At 37.1% G+C, this 20,946-nt stretch overlaps 1 protein-coding gene across 4 annotated transcripts in view; it reads right to left on the reverse strand.

The window, feature by feature from the left end:
• Positions 1 to 20,946, reverse strand: part of fmnl2b (formin-like 2b) — a 29,259-nt gene that overhangs the window by 5,264 nt on the left and 3,049 nt on the right. For 2 of the 4 annotated variants that reach the window (XM_026259289.1, XM_026259290.1), the window contains exons 2-24: positions 17,837 to 17,920; positions 15,625 to 15,705; positions 14,817 to 14,893; positions 14,608 to 14,691; positions 10,615 to 10,764; positions 10,404 to 10,512; positions 10,219 to 10,295; positions 9,563 to 9,656; positions 7,138 to 7,212; positions 6,916 to 7,026; positions 6,668 to 6,817; positions 6,400 to 6,501; positions 5,525 to 5,879; positions 3,802 to 3,999; positions 3,604 to 3,624; positions 3,303 to 3,427; positions 2,502 to 2,704; positions 1,849 to 2,083; positions 1,668 to 1,736; positions 1,502 to 1,582; positions 1,244 to 1,373; positions 266 to 429; positions 70 to 171 (exon numbers count right to left, since the gene is read on the reverse strand). In XM_026259289.1, the coding sequence (XP_026115074.1) occupies positions 70 to 171; positions 266 to 429; positions 1,244 to 1,373; positions 1,502 to 1,582; positions 1,668 to 1,736; positions 1,849 to 2,083; positions 2,502 to 2,704; positions 3,303 to 3,427; positions 3,604 to 3,624; positions 3,802 to 3,999; positions 5,525 to 5,879; positions 6,400 to 6,501; positions 6,668 to 6,817; positions 6,916 to 7,026; positions 7,138 to 7,212; positions 9,563 to 9,656; positions 10,219 to 10,295; positions 10,404 to 10,512; positions 10,615 to 10,764; positions 14,608 to 14,691; positions 14,817 to 14,893; positions 15,625 to 15,705; positions 17,837 to 17,920 (2,877 nt within the window). The remainder of the gene's footprint in view (positions 1 to 69; positions 172 to 265; positions 430 to 1,243; positions 1,374 to 1,501; positions 1,583 to 1,667; positions 1,737 to 1,848; positions 2,084 to 2,501; positions 2,705 to 3,302; positions 3,428 to 3,603; positions 3,625 to 3,801; positions 4,000 to 5,524; positions 5,880 to 6,399; positions 6,502 to 6,667; positions 6,818 to 6,915; positions 7,027 to 7,137; positions 7,213 to 9,562; positions 9,657 to 10,218; positions 10,296 to 10,403; positions 10,513 to 10,614; positions 10,765 to 14,607; positions 14,692 to 14,816; positions 14,894 to 15,624; positions 15,706 to 17,836; positions 17,921 to 20,946) is intronic. The other 2 variants (XM_026259291.1, XM_026259293.1) reach the window with 1 other exon arrangement.

Genomic DNA, 20,946 nt, shown 5'->3' on the forward strand with positions numbered 1-20,946 from the left:
ATAACAAATTAGTTTTGGGCCTTCTGTGAACAAGGAGGAAATTGATGCACTGACAGCTTACAGACTCACCCTATAGGACTTGATGAAGCGAACAAACACAGGGAAGAACATAGAGGGTGGCATGGTCTTGGGGCTCTCCCCAAAGAATTTGACAGCTTCGTCAAAGGCATCCTGTAATTATATGCAAGCCACATTAACATGGATTATCCTCTGTGAGATTCAAACCACATTAACCACAATACCCTATAGCCTTCTTTCTTTCTACCTGTGCAATCCTAGCATCATCCAGGAGTTTCTTCAGTTTGGCCTCGTTGTGATGGATGAAGTCTTTGAGCAGGGAGTTGTGGCCATGCATGCTGTACTCTCTTCTGGTCAGATCCATACCTCTCTGTAGCTCCTTCACATCCAGGAGAACATTCTCTAGTGAGACTGCAACATGGGAGTAATGAGATCCACAGTTAGTAACAAACTTACTGTAGAATCAACCTAATAGCATATTAAAGTAAAAAAATGCATGTTATAGGAAAACATTTTTTGTATTTCTTTCTGTTAATGTGAGACCTAAGAACATTTTAAAATGTATTTAGCAAGTGCAGTTTTAGTATTATTTATGCATTATAAAATTCATTAACTTTGAATTATACTGTATTTTTAATTTAAAGCTGCAGTCGGTAACTTTTGACGCTCTAGCGTAGCCGGAGCTACTTCTCTCTGTTTATGTCTATGAAGAATCAGGAAGGTACTGGGCTACTCCGCCACGGTACCCCCAAAGCAATCTAAAATAGTCCGAATATAAACATTTATTGTAGGTGCACCCTAGTGATTCAGGACAAGCTAAAAACACGGTTTGGAAAATGGACCGCAGCTCTGATTGGTTGTTTCTTAACGGGAGCGATGTATTTCTGCAAATGGCAATAGGACCACTGGGAGGAGCCAGAGGAGCTTGATTTTTTTCACAGATCGTCTGTCTCAGGTTTAACAAATATGTAAAAAATATATTTTTACAAAAGTTACCTACTGCAGCTTTAAGTATCAGTGTAAAGTATATTTTTTGTGGTTGTCACTTTTATAAGTTTTTTATTTTATTTTATATTTCTATTAATGTTTGCCAAGGCAGCATTTCTATTTTTAATTTAAGTATTTTTTTTATTTAATACTTATATTTTAGCTTCAACTAAAAAATATAACTAACATTTCTAATTAGTACATTTTAAATATATCTTCAGAGTTGATTGAGACTTACCTGCAGCAGCTTTCTCAATGTAATGCAGCTCATTGTAAAAAACACATACAACAGGATATTTCTCCTTCACCACATTGGCTATGTAGTGCAAAAGTGTCTGCTTCCTGTCTGTGGACTTGGTCTCCAACAGCTAAAGGTAGGAAATATTATAGTTTTATAATACAACTTAATAATGTTAATAATGTCGGAAAAAATTAATAATGTCAAAAATGTGCATGGTTTTTAACTTTTAAAGAGATATGATGTGTAATAAGTTACCAAATCCAAGCTCTGAAGTTTGAAGCCATAAACAGCTCCTCTCTTACTACTGTTCATGTAGTTCCCAAGTGCCAAAATTATCTGAAATGAGAGATATCACGTAATTAATCACAAGTAAGGCTCTAAAATGGCAAGAAACTGTGTGACTTTAAATATTTTGGCTTACCTCAAGGATTTTCTTTAATTTCTGTGATGATTTTATGGATACAGATGCTGCTATGATAGCATGCAGTTGCTGTAGAAAAAAACAGCAACATACAAATATATAAATGCATTTCAGACTGATCTTTGTTGATATTAATATTAATAATGTTAATATAATTCCTCTTCCTCTCTTTCCACCTTACCGGTGTGAGCATCTGCAGGCTATCGCTAAAGTTGCCCATGAAGGCCATGATGGTCATCCGCTGTGGCAGCCTTTCAATCTTACTGAAGAGCATCATGAACCGGTCCTCATCAGTGAGCCCGTCCATCGGCCTTCGCTCCCGCTCATACTGGCGGAGCATCTTCACCTCACTTTCAGTTGGCATGAACCGCATCAAACACTCCACGAAATCCACAGGCACTGTACGTAGATCGAACCTGAGGGAGGTGAGAGAAAATGATCAGAGTGCTATTAAAAAAAAAAAAAAAAAACTCAAAAAATAAATAAACAAAAACATTTATAGAACAACACAAAATCAACAAAACCAAAAACCAAACATGAAACAAACCAAATTAAAACAAAACTAATTAATACAAAAAACAAACCAAACCAAAAACCAAACTTGAAACAAACCAAATGAAAATAAAATTAAAACAAAAACCAAAACAAAACAAAAACCAAACACCAAAACAAAACAAAAAACAAAACAAAAACCCCCCCCAAAAAAACAAAAAAAACAAGAACTGATTGATGTTATAACAAGCAGATGAAAAAGACCAATCCCATAGTTTTGTAAACATAATCTCAGAGATTATGGTTAATCTTTATCTTGATATTAAAGGCAAAAGAACTTACGTCTGGATAGCTTTGCAGATCTCCTCTGGGCTCTTCCCTGCCTTGCGGAGAGTGATGGCAAGATTTTTAGCCCTGTTGGCCTCCAGTAGTGACACTTTATTGGGACCCTTCTGAGGAGCCTTCTGCTTTTGCATCGTCATGTCGACGGCAGGGCCCTGGGCTTTGGTCTTGAACATTTCTTCAAACTCATCCACATTTAAATCCTGCAAAAAAAAAAGCATTCAATTAAAGTTGTTATCCACAGCACTCCTAGAACTTGATGTTCGAAAACATTAACAGTCACCACAATTGAAAACCTCATTAAAAGTTAAAAATGGAATACAGACAAGACTAATGGCACCAATGATTCGGGCACAGTAGGACTTCCTGGTCACTGGTTATTTCAAATGCATTTTCTTCATATTGTTTTATCAAAATGTTCTTGCTCTGCCTTCAAAATGACTTTCCTTAACCCTTCACATCCAAAAACATGGCTCGTTCTGGTATTCAGTTAACATCACATTTTATTCCCCTCTGGATTCATAGTCAGATTATTGAAGTATAATGAACCACCAAGGGCCAGAGGTTTGACTTTCTGTATGTGTCGTTTCTCACGATTTTAGTAGCAGCAGTTACAGAATGTACTTTAAAAAATGAGCTGAAACTAAACTGAGCAATAAACACCATCTGGCATCTTCCTTATATCCATCAGCAACTCAAAACAGAAACATAATAATCAAATAGACCAGCTTGGCGGTGTAATACATGCAGAGTTGATAGAGATCACACATTTACACCATGTGAAGTGCTGCAGACAAATACCTCTAAGATCCTCTCATCATCGATTTCATTGAAGACGGTGCCATTGATCTGATTTGGTTTCAGAGCCACCCAATTGAACACTGGCATGCGGAACTTGGTTTTGATTGGCTTTTTAATTTTCACAGCTGTCAAGAAAGAGAAGTTTCCTGTGACTACCAAAACAACTACTCAATGAGATTATTATAAAAAGAATTCAAATCACAAGAATACATGATAACGTGTTAAGCAAAGACACAAAACACATAATATGACTAGATGAACACAATTAAATGGTGGCCATGACAAATATCAGGAAACCTACAGAAGAGCTTGATTGGTCCATCTTTGAGAGCAGGAAAAAAAGAGAGTATAAACAAATGTTTAGAGAGAAAGCAGAAAATGCTTCTAAGCGCTAAGATCCACAAGAGCTTGGAAAATGATTGAAAGGAAAAAGAATATGATTTAAAACAGACAAAAAAGAAAAATAATCACACTGAAATAATCACATACACATAAATACCTGTCAAGCCAGAATTGAATATGACAGTTGGCGTGCCGCTTCCTGGGAGAGGAGGAGCACAAGGAGGAGGAGGTGGGGGTAAAGGAGCAGAGATCTCAATAGAGTGCCCAGGAGGTGGAGGTGGGGGAGGAGGAGGAGGTGGAGGAGGAGGCGGCAGCAGTGGTGGAGGAGCGAGAGCTGCCGATGGCCCGTTAGGAACTACAAGAGAAGAGACAGAATATGTGAACCTCTAACAATTAAATAGTTCATTGGAGACAGCAAGATCGAGCACATCTGTATCCACTTAAAAGGATACTCCACCAAAAAATGAACCATTTGTCATTAATTACTTACCCCCATGTCGTTCCAAACCTGTAAAAGCTTAGTTCGTCTTCTGAACACAAATTATTATACTGGATGAAAACTGGGAGGTTTGTGACTGTCTCAGACTGCCAAGTAAAATACACTGTCAAGGTCCAGAAGAGTATGAAAGACATCGTCAGAATAGTCCATCTGCCATCAGTGGTTCAACCGTAACATTATGAAGTGACGAGAATACTGTTTGTAAGCGAAGAAAACAAAAATCATCACTTTATTCAACAATTGTGTCTCTCCGCATCACTGTAGCGCCATTTTGAAGAATATGTGCAAAACGTATTTTAGTCCCTTCCTAACGTTACGGTTGAACCACTAATGGCAGATGTACTATTCTGATGATGCTTTTCATACTTTTCTGGACCTTGACAGTGCAATAGTTTGGATGTTACCATTATTCTACTTGATCAGTTCAGGTTAGTATATCTATAATTGTACCTATAAACACCATAAAAAACAGAACCGGTTGAAACACCATGATTAGTGCAGCCACTTTGCATCTACATTTTTTGCAAATTGGATCCATCATCAAGGACAACCCCTCGTTCGTTTTTTATATACCAAGAATTCCCATACTGCAGATTTTAACTTTTTTTTTCCAGCGGGGATGGAAATTAGATATAAACTCCATCTCTGCCATTTTCTCCGCTGTACATGTAAGCAGCCAACTGAATGCAGAGTGAAGCAGCCGACAGAAATTAGTTGCATATGCGCAGGTGAAATTTTTTTCATTCATTTTTTTTTACCGTAGATATGCAAATGTTTACAGTATGATAACCATGCATATTCAAAACGTGATAGACCGTCATACCGAAGTACCGTTACAACCCTAAGATACTAATAATAAATATTTAAACTTACTTAAACTTACATTAGTGCATATATTTAGAAGTATTAATATATTCAAAATGTATATCATGTATTTAGTCAACCATCAAATTTTTTTTTACATACAATATAGAAACAATCCCCTTGGAGAAACCTGAAGTTAAAATGGATAAACATCATACTGTAGTTCACGGATCAACCCTTGTAGAGTTTGCAACAGGGACATTTTTAGGGGAATGTTGTTTCAGGTCTTGTGATAAAGTGGGCCAATTAAGATCCTCTGTAGTACAGACTTCTCATTTGGCCTGTGGGAAGGGGGACCACCTATAAACATTTAGTTCTCAGGCCCTGTAAATTTAAGTACTGGCACTGTTTGAACCCAAGACCACGAGGCTACACCACCCCAATTGATTAAAATTATGGCAGTCACACTGGGTAAAACCCATAACATTAATCATCTTTAGATGTAGAGAGTAATCATTTCATTATAACCTCATTAAGTGTGTAATGAACCATCAGATTTGTTGAAAGCATTACTTACCAGAGGAACTTGCCACTGGAGGTGGTGGAGGGGGAGGAGGAGGTGGTGTGACCATTGCTCGAAGAGTGCCAGTCTGGGATGTGCTGCCAGAGCTGTACGATGCTCCAGCACAGGCTCCAGCCAGAGCCATGGCATCAGGGCAAGGGGAAAGAGCCATTGGTTGAGGAGGTGACGGCAGCGGAGACACGTCTCCTTCCCCATCTCCCTCGCCCCTCACCTGGATCTGGAGACTGCCTCGGCGCTCAAGCTCATGGATCTTCTTCTCCAGAGTGGACTGCCTCTGAATGGTCTCATCCTTCTCACGAACTATCCGGCGAAGTGTGTGAACTTGTGAGCTGGTGTCCCGGTACACAGCCTGGGTTATTATAAGTTTAACAAGAAATGCATTCAATTATCCCATGTTACTGAATAAAGTTATCATGGCTACATTATTTCTAAAAGTTATTTAAAAAAATAACAGTTTGTCTATCAATGAAGCATTTAAAATAGTGTTTAAAATAGGGTGAATTGCTTCTGGTTTGTGTCTTTTGTATGTCTTTTGTTAAATACAGTGCTGTTTTACTAAAGACACCTTCAAAGGAGATACCAAAGATAATCATAACTGTTTATCACGTATACAGATTAGAATCTTTTCTGTCCCGAGTTTGAATCCCATCTCGAGGATTTTTCCCGATACCCCTCCCCTCTCTCTATTCAACTTCACTTCCTGTCTACAATCATCTTAAATAATGACAAAATTGAAATAACTTTTTTAATATTATTTAAATCTGTAAAAGTAAAATGTGATGTTACAGTATGTTAAAAGGTTGTTATAAACCATTGATAAGATTCCAAAATATAGATCTGGGTTCTAGGTCAGGTGGTGTCATACTGACCCGAACGGCATCCAACTCTTTGTTCTTCTGCATCAACTGCTTCTCAAGTTCCACGATTTTAGACATGGCCTCATTCTCTGTTTCTAAGAGTTTGTCATTCATCTGCCAACATGAGGAATAGAAAGAATGAGAAAGGGGAAAGATGCTGCATAATTCATATAAATTTTTATGTAAATATACATTATCCTGAAAATTAAAAGGAAACTACAGGCAATCAGTTCATGGAAAAGACAAAGAAAACAGAGTGGTGTCTGATTTTTTTTCTCACATGGGAGAGATTCTCTTCCAGTTCCTCCACACGTTCCAAGGCAGCGTTTTTGGTCTCTGCGTCCTCTAGAAGCGTCCCCACGTCAAACAGGTTATCTAAGTAAGCCTGGATTTGCACTTTGAGTTTATCACTTTCAGTGTGCTTCAGCCTCTGTGCACAAAAATACACCCCAGAGATGGTAAACAATAGTGAGTTTCTGAGTGAGAGTAAAGAGAAGATAGTTTAGGCATTTAAAACACTTTTCATACCTCCAGATAGTCATCCAAAGCGAGCTTAGTGAAGTCATACTGGAGATGAACTCTGAAGTTCATGTCCTCTACTGAGTGCACCACAATATTGATGAACTGCATGCACGCCACCTGAGTCACGAAAGGAGTAATGATGAGATATGACATCAGTAGTGGTGAAAGCATGTCTGTTTTAAAAGGCACTCTGGAGGAAAGGGGAAGGACTCCATAATATAGACCCACCATGAAATCAATATTGTTGTCTTCATTTTTGAAGTGTTCCATCAATTTCTCAAATCTTTGGGATTCTGAACAGACCTGAGAAACAATAAATGATGTTTTAATAACCCACAGAAAACAACAATGTGCTTTTTGGCACTTCAATGTAGCTTTTTGTTTTGAGTTGCATATGATTCATTAATCATCTATGGTCTTTTTAAGTTTACAATTATAAAATAGTAATTTCCTCTGTTATTATCAGGAAATGTAAAGATTACTGAAGCCCAACAACTGAAATATTACCCATGAGCGAAACACTATCATTCATATTATTGATGTTTTGCAGATTTTACTTATTGTATTTCCTGAGAAGTTTGTGAGTCTATTTGTAACTACTGCTACATCAATCTACCTCTGTCCAGTGTAGGTATTGTATTAGAAGTTTACCGATTCACCAGTTTGCCGATTAATCGGCACCGATAGTTGATTGGCGGAACTATCTGTTATCGGCAAAAATCCATGCCAGTAGTTTTCCGGGTTGCGTCCTTTGCTGGAGTGACTGAGAAGGGTCCGTTGCCATTATACAGTACGAGAGCGGCCTCTAGAGGTGGAAATTACTAACAGCATGCACAGGTTGTTTGTTTTGACATATGAAACTGTGCTCTGCACAGAGCACCATTCCCATAGTTTTCCATTAAATTACATTTTATTGGTCCCAAATCATTGGTAATGTACATAATGACTTCAGCCTAGGCTATAAGTTATGTATCGTGCCCTTTCTGTGGCTCTAATACAGTCTGTATGCTTCATATAGAGAGCTGTAATACAGATCACACTTTCTCTTTCCCTTTGCTCTGCTAAAGTGCGCATTTAAAAGTACGTGCATCCCCGCCCCAGGTGCAGCACCACCTCGATCTGCAGGCTGCAGCCGGGTGCTTCTCCAAAACAGGCAGAAATGATATGCATTGTGAACGTCAGACTTATAATCATTTTCGTTCCGTCTCGTCTCGTCAACAAAAACTCGAAAACGTCTCGTCATGTTTAAGTCACATTAGAGGCATTTTTAGCTAGTCATCGTTGCGTTATCGTCATAAAAAAATTTGCGTCGACGAAATCATTTCAACATTGCACAAAACTTCAAAATAATTTATGCCACATTGTTAATTCTTGAAGCAAACTAATGCCTGTTTGGTGATTAAATAAATAGATTTAGACTGCTGCTTGAATTGAACGTGACGCGTCTGGTGTGTGACTTCTCATAGACAGCGCTGCTCTTTTGTCCAATGTGTGACACACACACACACACACACACACACACACACACACACACACACACACACACACACACACACACACACATTTTATTTATTTATTTTTTATTTATTTCTATTTTTTGATTAGATAATAAAAGTATATAAAATATGAGAGTACACATACAATATCAGTAACATATTTATGTAATTTTAATGCTATGGCCTTTTTAAATATAGTAAGCATTGTTTTAATTTTCGTTTAGTATCCATTTTAAAACTATCGGTTCATTAATCGGTATCGGCCAGTGTGGTCCAACTTAGCTTTCGGTTTATCGGTAAAATACACTCTCGGTTGACCTCTATACTGTATACACATATTTCACTAAGCATGTCATCCAAATAAATTGTTGAACACAATAAATAAAAAATATTTTCTGTTTTGTTTGCTTAAAGAGGAACTATACAATTGTATCATTTTAATTTGATGAAATATTCTGTATATAGTTTTGAGATGTGAAGAATTATATCATGGAATATTATTATTACTATTTATAAAAATAGGATCCTGATGACATGATTTCAATTATTTTGAAGTATAGAATAAAAAAAATATGTATTCACAGAGTAAGGCTTCATGACATATTGAAATAAAATTGATATCTTGGCTTAGTGCAATTTACGCATGTGTAATTAATTTTCGGTGTGCACATATAAATAGATTTTTTTGTCAGCAGCAAAATAAAAGCTTGACAATTTACCATTTAAGAAAAGAAAAAAAATATGACAAATATTAGTAGAATTTTTCAATAAAATTACATGAATTAGTTTAACAGTATTTATTATTGTTTAATATTTTTCTGATATTATCACAGCCTCATAATAATCTTAATAAAATCATGATCATTTTATAGTCATACTGAATTGAATGTTATTTTTTTTCCAAATCTTGCAGAAAGGATTTCCTACTCAAAAATATCTTTAGAGTAAAATACAAAAAACAATACAAAATTATTTCTTTAATACCTCCCTAAATAATTTAAGTTATCTGGTGATAATTCCTGTATTTTTTTATATCACACTGTATATAGCAGAAAAACGTAACATCGCATTGCCAGGTTTTTCCAATGTAATTTAGTCCTACATCATAGTAAAATAAACAATGCACAAATTATGGAAGAAAAAATATCCTTTCTTACCTCTTTGAAATGGTCAAAAGCAGCCAGGATGATCTCGTGTCCTCCTCTGACCAAACACACAGCAGCCAACAGCTCCAAAACCAGTGCTTTGGTCCTGCAGAATACAAACAAAAGGACACATATATCAAGAAATCCAACCTGCACAAAATACTTAGTGCTACAAACTCGAATAAAACATTCCAAGGAAAAATTAAGAATTCCAGATACAACTCCTAACCAATCAAGAAATCTCCAAGGGGCAGGTCAAATGGTCCGATTGGTTTTATGGTTGGCAAATTACAGTACAATTATCCCACCTATACAAGGAGCTTTTCATTAAGTTTTGTTTAACGGCTTTGAAAGATTCTGTATCATGGTCTCAGGGAACTGTCTTGGTTACGAACCATTATCTTCTTTTGACCTTAATCAGCACAACTGACAGACAATTCATCCATTCATAGCTCAAGTTTCCAAAGAACAGCCCTTCTAAAAAGGTCTTTGATCAAATGTAATAGCTTAAGGGTTTGGATGGAAGCCTTGACAGATAAGGGAGTCCTCATCAACTGTTTGAGAGGTTTAAACACAGAAACTGGAGAAACGATTGCGGGCAATGATTAATGTTTCCACATATTTGTTGGTAAGGAGAAACCAATATATACTGGTATGTTTGTGATTACCTGGGGTTTTTGTTGTTAAGGCTCAGAGCAATTTCATTTACAGCATGGGGATGCGACATAACCATGTTGAAGCCATACTTCAGCCGAATAATGTGTGATATAGAAAAGGGAAAAATTTTAAGAGATTAAAACCATTATGTTCTGTTTTTCAATTTTCAAAAAATTTATTTTCATTATCTGCTTACCTGGTAGTTCATAATAGCTCTGAGACACATGATGCAGACATGAACGTCATCTTTTTTACACACTAGACGTGAATTCTTCAGAGTTCTGCGACTGGGCAAAGTATTAGACCTGAAAAAAAAAACACTACAATGTTAATGGCGGTCTTAACAAAATGTATTCCAATTTTCAGAATGAACACATATGTGCTCGTGTCTGTTTGTATGCATCTACCTAATGGAGTGCCGTGTGGATCGTGGTATGCTGCAGCCGCTGACCGGTGATGGTAGATTGCTGTCGCCATGGAGATCTTCTATAGACCTGCTCCAAGGGGTCTCTACAGAAGTCTCACCTGTGGTGCTCTCTGTTACATCTCCATCAAACCTGAGAGAGAATAACAGTGTTAAAAGCATAAACAGAAAATGATGTATAGATTGTGTACTTTATCAAAACACTGTGTGCTCCCAACTCCTCCTTGCTGAGAAAGTATGTTTCAGTCACATATCAGGCTCCATCACACTTTACATTTACATTACATTTATCCATTAACAGACGCTTTTACCCAAAGCACCTTACAGTGCATTGAATTCTGGATATATATTTTTTATCAGTATGTGTGTTCCCTGGGAATTGAACCCACAACCTTTTGTGCTGCTAGCGCAATGCTCTACAAAGCCACAGGAACACTTTTGCCTTCTAAATTTGGTATTTCACTGCTAATACTATTATGGCTGGCTCTTAGCAGAACCACTCATTTGAAAACCTTAAGAATCATGTTGGCATTCATGGACCGGTCTGGTTTAGCTCACACCTGTCAGATTGATATTCCATGTATGTATGTATGTGAGAGTATAAGAAAAAGAAAGACTGTCCAAACAACAGTAAAATATGGTATGCCACAAGGTTCCGTTTTAGGCCCAGTGTTGTTTTCCTCGTATATGCTTCCTTCAAGTGATATTTTTAGGACACATGGTCTTTTTGTTTTCATTGTTTTGCTTACCACACACAACTGATTTTTTCAACTATATATCGACTAGTCTGATATAACCTGGCTTACACATAACATACGAATATGCTTTTAATATCCAAATCCGTTAAAGGATTTTTAGGCTGCATTAATTAGGTAAACCGGAACCGGGAACACTTCCCGATTTACTTGCTAGTTGCTACATCATTAGAAGAATGGAATCTATGCTAATATTAGTCTGTTTCTCTCTTATTCTGAGGTCACCGTAGCCACCAGATCCAGTCTGTATCCAGATCAGGGGGTCACTGCAGTCACCCGGATCCAGTACGTATCCAGACCAGATGGTGGATCAGCACCTAGAAAGGACCTTTACATCCCTGGAGACCAGGACAACTAGAGCCCCAGATACAGTTCCCCTGTAAAGACCTTGTCTCAGATGACCATCAGGACAAGACCACAGAAAACAGATGATTCCTCTGCACAATCTGACTTTGCTGCAGCCTGGAATTGAACTATTGGTTTCATCTGATCAGAGGAGAACTGGCCCCGCAACTGAGCCTGGTTTCTCCCAAGGTTTTTTTTCTTCATTCTGTCACCAATGGAGTTTCCTTTTACTTGCCGCTGTCGCCTCTGGCTTGCTTAGTTGGGGTCACTTCATCTACAGCGATATCATTGACTTGATTGCAAATAAATTCACAGACACTATTTAAACTGGACAGAGATGACATCACTGAATTCAATGATGAACTGCTTTTATATGTAATTTTGCATTATTGACACACTGTTTTGCTAATGAATGCTGTTCAGTTGCTTTGACGCTTTTGCAGCATATATTTCTTAACTAAATCCCACAGCTTTAATACAGTAGAGAGATGCTGCCAGATAGAATTAATTCACAAGCACAATCGCTCTCATTAATGCATTCATATGAATGTAAACTTTACTGTGTTACTTTATCTCTTTATCTGATTTAGAAGGAGCAGAAATCTGTCAGAAGTATGACAAATAGAAAAACTGTTATAGAAGCAATAGCCATGTGGGCAGCACACTGTGTCATATGCCATAGTTGTGCACAAGGTGTTCGAGTCTCAGCTCCAGGTTCAGTCTTATTTGTTTATTAATGACATCAGTGACCAGCAGATGTCGACTCCACTTTAATCACATAAAAGCCAACTTTAATTTTGTAAATTTCTCTTATCTGTCATGTTCATTATTTAACTACTTTACAAACCCATTAAGATCCAGAAACTATTGCATTTTGACAGTGCCAATTAAGAAAAACTAAAAGAAACGAGATAAGCATTTTCTTACATGGTCTTAGCCTTTGGAATGGCATCTCTAACACTGTTCAGACAAACTCTATTTAAGTCTACACTTTTAACTCCTCTGTTTAGCCAAGCATATAGTTAAATCCCCATAGCCAGCTTCTAATCCTACTACACTTATTCTGTAAGATGGTAACTATTGATCCTTTCTTTATTAGAAGCATTACTTCCATTTCTTTTCTTTGCCTACAACTTAGGACACCCATGCAGAGTTTCATTAGACCCTATCATGCCCAATCCCCTGGCTTAGCATCAATCTACACTTGAACTCTAATTGAACTACTTATCGAAGAGCAAATATAATGAAAAATACCTTGTTGCAAAACTGACATCTAAATAAAATATAAATCTAATTGATTACATGGTGCGGCGGTAATTAATCAACAAACACAATTTGGGTAAATTATGACTTTTTTTGGGGGGAATGATGAACTAAACAATTCTCTTTCTGGCTCAGGCTGCATTGGTTTAGCATATGGGTCTGTCACGTGATTGAAGAACAAGTCAAAAACCAGATAGACCCGAACGATGAACTAATCAATTCTCTTTCCGGCTCAAGACTGCATTGACTGTCACAGGTGAACTATAACTAGCAGAACAGAACCTATAGAATATTGCGTATTTGCGACTGAATGAATCACCCCCCGAGACGGCTGGTTCTTCCCGAGTCATATTAAAGAACGACACATCACTATCCACTATTAGTACAAGCCTGTTATCTTTACAGAAAATGCACTCAGTTTAAAAGTCAGTCAACTGATTGTACTTTGCATTAAAAACTCAGTTTTATGAATTACACAGACAGGAGCATGGCACAATAAAAAATAACTCATGGTGCCATTGCATGCTATTACAAACTTTATAAGCCCCAATATGAGCTCGACTAATTCCAGTGGACGACTTCTGCTTTCATATGCAATTTTAACTCCCACTTTCCTATTCACAATCATTCTGGTAGCACATGAAGGCAGCATCAATTAAAAAAGACAGACAATGGTAGCTTTAGCAACATTAGCCTTACAGAGCACCAAGAACATCATTCAGAAAGGCAATCTGGAAAGCTAACGCGTGATACTTTTTCTGGAGGTGTAGCTGGATCACAAACAGTTGGCACTGCTCCATCCTACAGGAGAAACTTTTGTGCAAAAACTGCTTTATACTGACCCTCATTCACAAAGCAGTCCGTTGTAAATGATTCACGCATACATAAACTAATTGCGGTAGAGTTGAGAGAGCATCTTCAAAAACAAAATTAATCCACCTTGTCTTCAGCGGCTAAGATTTCATGAGTAAATGGAGAGAGTCATGTATATTAATCCATCCAGCTACAGAACACCTAAAGAGCTTGGAAGACATTCTCATCAGTGCAGCAATGGCGGACTGTGTTCAACTTGCTGTGAACTGGCTTAGGGTATAAACGGCAGTGTCTGTCAGCTTTCGTGGGTGAGGCCTGTGGCTAATGTAACATCACATTAGCAACAATACTGAAAACCATATATTTCATGAAAACTTTATGGTGCTTTATCATGTCTTTGTGCCTTTCATGGGACTCAACAATAACACAATAGTATGCGCACAATATTGGATTTGGATCAGTGCCGTCTGACTGATATCCGATCAGGCAGAAAATGGCAGTATTTGAGCCAGTACCGATACTGAATATCAGATCCATGCATCCCTAGTTGTTCCCTTGCATCATATATGTCAACAGTCAACTGTGTGAAATATAAGATGATGTAAAAGTCTGGGGTGAAGCTAATTCATCACACCTCTTGCTTTTGTCAAAAGCAACCTAGCAGTGAAGGATGACAAGATTTCATTAAAACAGTCGATTGTTGTGACAACCCCTAGCAAAAGCGTTCCTGAGGTGTTAAGCGAAAGCAAAAGACAGCAGGAAAGACAAAAATTAAGATTGACAAGTAAAAATCTACTTACGTGACAGCATACTGGGCAAAAGACAGGTACTCCACAAGAACATCAAGCCCTTTATTTTCCTCATTGAGAAATTCTCTCACCCACCTAAGTGAAGAACAAAACATTTAATAACTTTCTCCAACTGAATACCTCAGAAGAAACCTTTCACAGTTCTAAAATCAACTTAATTCATGTTACATTGAGGTTGATTCATTGGACACGTGACTCACCCGATGTGATTGGTCCTAAGAGATATCTCCAGCTCTCTGAGCACCTGAGTTGACTCTTGAACTCGCCTTCTAAATTTCTGCCAAGAGGAAGAGATGTCCACTTCTGAGCAAGTGTGTACTTGATTTGACTGGGAAGTACTGTTAGCAAATGCCAAATGCAACTTGTTGATGATGAATGTGGAATACTTTCTAATTAGTTGTCAACTTATCAGAAAGTTATACACACACTTTTTTTTTTTACATTCTTTTTGAGCTTGATGATTTAAAAAAGTTATTTTTTTTGTTTAGTTTTTTGTTTTTACACAAGAGTGCGGTTACACTTATAACCTTGAAGGAAACTATCAACATGCATAATTTATAATTTACATTCATGAAATAAAGTTCTTTAAGCACACCCTTGATGACATCTACATCTACAAGTTTGAGAGGCCCTACATTAGAGAGATTTTATTCTAATGCTTATTTAAGTGCTATATGACTTTACTTGTATATTCAATAAGGGTTTCTGGATAGGCCATTGAATTTAAGAGGATGGTGTTTATTCCGTTACTTAGACGCAGCTTTAAAACATGAAGGAGACTTATTTTTATATGCATATATAATTCCTTCAAGGCATCTTTACACATACATATACACACTATCTACTAAATACTAATTGCAAGTTCTTTGCTTAAGGGCTCAATGATAAGTGATGAGTGATGAGTTTGAATGTACAACGTTTGCATACCAGGGCTAGATCTTTAAATATTTAAGGTCTATTAAACAAGTCACAGAGACATGAAGAGTCTGCATACATGAAGGAACTCACCTTCCTGGTGGCGGCAGGGTCCAGAAAGCTTCTGAGCTTCTGGATGTACGTATGGGGAGGATTCTTCACTTGGAATCGTTCCTGTTAGACACGCAAATGATGCTATATTTCTATTATTCATATTTAACCCTCCTCTTGAAGCAAGTTCAAACCCCTCCCCAACTTCAACATAAAACTTTAACTAAGCAAACCTTGTTTTCTGTTCAGTTATCCTCTGATCTAATTCCCAATCATTAAACTTCTCACTTTTCCCCAATCACATCTGAACCACATTTCAGCCTTGAAAGCATCATGGCAATCACTGAGATATGATCATTCCTTATTTAGACAGCAGGCATTTCGCAATCTTTCACCTCAACAAACATTTCCACAGTGTCAGTCAGCCACGTTTTCCTTTTCTTACGTCAGTGTAGTCATGGTAACATGATACCGCAGATGTAGAGAGAATGCATTAATAAAGAATGTGTTTACTTAGTGGTGCTGCTATGATAAATTAACTTTCCTCTGTGCATGTATAAGGGCGATGTATTATGTATTATATATCTGTACTCATTTTCAACTTGGATCGAGTTAAAGTTCTAAAGGTGTACAGGAAATACAACAAAAAGAAAAGGTCAGATGTGGTGTCATTTAAACCAACTTAAAAAAACATTGGATAATTAAATATGAATTCTGTCATTGAAAAGGATAAAAAAAATAAATATCTGCTTTATTGGAATAATTCTTATACCAAAGGATGCTAACAGCAAATAAAACAAACAAAATGACAACGTTTTGATGGGGCCACGGCGCCACGCAAAAATAGATCTGTAAAGGAGTGGACAGAAATGAGAAATCTCAAGTGTATTCCAGGGGTTATTAAATCGGTTGACAAGATCACAAGCGTATGTTGTTTTTTTACGCAGTGAATAAAAACTAGGGGTGCTCCGATCAGGATTTGTGAGCTGTATGTGAGGTTCACACATACTCTGTTTGCAGTGTGTATGTAGTCCATGTGTGGAACAGAAGCAGCACTGACTGTACTTTCACACAAGAGACTGCTCCTGATCCATGGCTGTTTACAACAAACACAACATTTAGCCATTATTTTGATTTTGAATCCAAACATTAACTTAAAATGCTTATTCAACATTGTAATTTTTTTTTTACACAGTAGAGTAATACAGTTTTTTATCAATTATTCAATGCTTTTTACTTTTGCATTTACTTTTAGATTTATATATTAAGTTGCTAAAGCAAAACATTTAAATTAAATCTTACCATTGACAGAAACAGTCTGCTCTGCTGCCTTTTCTTTTGCATTTAAATCTTTATACAAGCAACCCTGCGGTTCATAAAGAACTTTAATTAAGAACTTTAAGATTATTGCCTTGTTTATCTAAAAGTGCTCTTTTCCTTTAAACCTAGCCAAAAAAACAAAAACAAACATAGCCTATGTGTTGGCTGTGAAACACAGTAGACTTTAATTATATGCATTTATGGTGTAATTACAAAAGTTTTTGTTCAAACAATGCGCTGTTACTTTAATTCAGTGCATGCAGCAAAGCAAAAAATAGACTCGGTGTGGAAACGATCTCTGCACTGCTGCAGATGCACCGCTCCTGAACGCACAACCAGATCGCAACTGTGTGTGTAACATGAGTGTGGAAAAAATACGAACCACTTACAAATGGAGTAATGTGAACCTGCCATTATTATGTGTGTGCATGAGTGTACAATCTTCAGGAAAGAGTTGAATGGTTTAAACACTGGCAAGAATAAAAAAAAATGTAATTTTAACAATTTTAGTGACAATGCAACATTGCCTCAGTAGTGCAAGTGACAATTCCTGTGTCAACTTTGCAGTGTGCAGCTCACTTACAGCGTAGACGGGATGTGATTTGAAGCCATTTGCATTATGTGAGAGATAGAGAGCACGGTGATACACTCACGCTGTTTGAAAAAACTATATCTCACTGAAACTTTTTCAAATTACTTTATCAGTTATTTCATGAAGAAATATGAATTCTACATCACTTAAAGCATTATAAGTATTTCACATGCACTGGACAGAGACTGATTATAATAAACTGGTTATAATAAAGACTTGAATTGTCTGTGAAAAGAAAAAAACCTCTGACTAAGATATGGTTATATAACAATTCTGTAATATTGCTTTCTAACTTATCTGAGACTCATTGTGCAGAATGCATGTAAAAACAGACTCTCTCACCTGATCACATATCAGCTCCCATTTTTTTTCATTGTCATACTGTCTAAGGAGCCTCACTTTATCCGGAGGAAGGTTCATAGAGTTCTGAGAAAGACAGAAAAAAGTGAATCAACTTTTTTTTTTTTCACATTATTGAAGGCATTTTGTACATAACATTTTCATCAAAAACACAAGTGATGAAAAGCCCAAAAGCTAGTCTCTGAAATTCCAGAGACACCATTGATTTTTCTTTTTAAGTTGTTCAAAAGCAAAGACTTCACCAGCAGTGTATAACCATTTTACTATTTTGTCCCATCTCTCATCTAAGTTCAAATCCCATCTGAACAGACTAAATATCTTCAGAACAGCCATATTCTTCTCTGCAACAATCATACAGAAAATAAATATCTGCAATTTCATACAGAATATCTTCAGCAGTTAAAAAAAGTATGAATTTAATTAAAGTTTCATACATTTCAAGAGGCTGCCTAAAGGAATAGTTCACTCAAAAATGGAAAAATCCAACATGTAGATGAGTTTGTTTCTGGAGAGCTTTAACATAACATCACTTGCTAACCAATGGAGTCCAAACGGCTGATAAATACATCACAATAATCCACATGTCCAGAACATCAATTAACACCTTGTGAAATAAAAAACTGTGTTCGTAAAAAAAAAAAAAAACATTTTAATGCGCTACGTGAAACATAATCCATAATAGTGTTTCCATAAATAAAATGTTGTGCACTCCTGTAATGTACTTTTTTTTTTAAATAGTGCTCTATTTTCACACACTAATTTTGTAATTTATATAGCACAAATTATTATTAAGATAAACTTAATATCATCTAATTATACTCAGCTATGTGATTTTATGTTGAGACACCACGAATAAGAACTAAATTGTGCTTTTGAAAAAAACAGTACAAGTCTTTATAAACTGTACTTATGTCCCCACTGAATGCAACAAATGCCTTGTTTATAATGGGTTTTAATGTTTTTGTCCTGTTGCTGTGGTGTTCTGACCGGGAAAAGGCATGACAGTATGGTAAGGGGCGTAACATTTCCATTTTGGCCAATCACAACACACTGGATAGCTGGCCAATCAGCGTACACCTGGCTTTTCAGAACGATGAGCTTAATAAAAACTGACACATTTCAGAAAGGCCGGACATAGAGGAGAATCAATAATGTACATTGTGGAAAATAATGTGTTTATTTAACTTTAAACTTCATAAACACATTTCATTACACAAAATAATGTTCTTTTTAGCAACATCATACGACGACTTTAAATACAGAGATGGTATGTTAAAAGCACAAAAGCACATTTAGTTCATATTCGTGGTGTCTCAAAATAGCACAGATGAGTACACTTAGATTAAGTTTATTTTAAGAAGTACCAAAGAATAATTTTTAGTATTTTAAGTACAAACTTAGTGCAAGTGGGTTGCTTTGTAAACGGTGCTTGATCTGTACGAATTTCTCAAACACACAGCTTTTCACTTCCCAAGACATTAACTGATAGACTGGAGTGAAGATAACTTGTGGATTATTGTGATGTGCTTAATCAACTTTTTTCTGTAACTGTATAAACTGTAATGCTAAATTTCTCCTAATCTGTTCTAATGAAAAAACTCATCTACATCCAGGTTGGCCTGGGTGTGTTCATTTTTTAGGTTAACTATTTCCTTAAGACGAGCATATTTAAGGAAAGAAACCCAGTATAGCCCCTTTCACACTGCAAGTCGGACCCGCAATATTTCCGGAACATTGCCGGGTCGCCTTCTGTGTGAAAGCAACCACGTCCCGGAATTGATTACCGAATTGAACCCGGGTCGGGGACCTAGTAACATTGGGGGGTTCGCCCCGGGACGAGCGCTGTGTGAACAAAAGCCAGATCTAATTCCGTGTCGAAGTGATGACGTGCGTTATCGCGCGACTCTTTTACCGGCTGTTTTGAAGGAAGATCAACATTCGCGATGAAAACATATGTGCAAACTGTAACGAAGCGGAGATCAGTTAGTTCCTCAATTTCCGCGCTGAAGCCTAGATCGTTTGCTTGCTTCAGTGTATAACGGAGTAATATAATGGAGTGCAAGTATAACGTGCCTAGCGTTGTCGACTCGTACATTACACGTCACATGCTGATGTCACATGTCGTTACGGGATCTTCACGGGTTGTGTGTGAAAGCACGCACATATACCGGGTCATCACTGGCAGTGTGAAAGTGCCAAATCTAGCAACCAGGGACCAATTGCAGGAACACTTTACCCCTGTATTTGCCGGAATGGCAGTGTGAAAGGGGCTTATGAAACCTTTTCTTCTATCCACCACTAATTTTAGTGAAAATGTCTCCATAGTGGATATTATATTTGTGCTACACACTTGGTCCATAAACAGGTGCTGGTCATATAATTAGAATATCATCAAAAAGTTTATTTCCCTAATTCCATTCAAAAAGTGAAACTTGTATATTATATTCATTCAGTACACACAGACTGATATATTTTAAATGTTTATTTTAATTTTGATGATTATAACTGACAACTAAGGAAAATCTCAGAAAATTTGAATATTGTGAAAAGGTTCAATATTGAAGGCACCTGGTGCCACACTCTAATCAGCTAATTAACTCAAAACACCTGCAAAGGCCTTTAAATGGTCTCTCGGTCTAGTTCTGTAAGCTTCACAATCATGGGGAAGACTGCTGACTTGACAGTTGTCCAAAAGACGACCATTGACACCTTGCACAGGGAGGGCAAGACACAAAAGGTCATTTCTAAATAGGCTGGCTGTTCACAGAGCTCTTTGTCTAAGCACATTAATAGAGAGGCCAAGGAAAGGAAAAGATGTGGTAGAAAAAAAATTGTACAAGCAATAGGGATAACCGCAACCTGGAGAGGATTGTGAAATAAAACCCATTTAAAAATGTAGGGGAGATTCACAAAGAATGGACTGCAGCTGGAGTCTGTGATTCAAGAAACACTACGCACAGACGTATGAAGTGTCTAAAGACAAAAAGGACTGGACTACTGCTGTGTAGTCCAAAGTTATGTTTTCTGATTAAAGTCAATTTTGCATTTCCTCTGGATATCAGGGTCCCAGAGTCTGGAGAAAGAGAGGAGAG

Source organism: Carassius auratus, chromosome 6 (assembly GCF_003368295.1).
Source record: "Carassius auratus strain Wakin chromosome 6, ASM336829v1, whole genome shotgun sequence".
Lineage (NCBI taxonomy): Eukaryota > Metazoa > Chordata > Actinopteri > Cypriniformes > Cyprinidae > Carassius > Carassius auratus.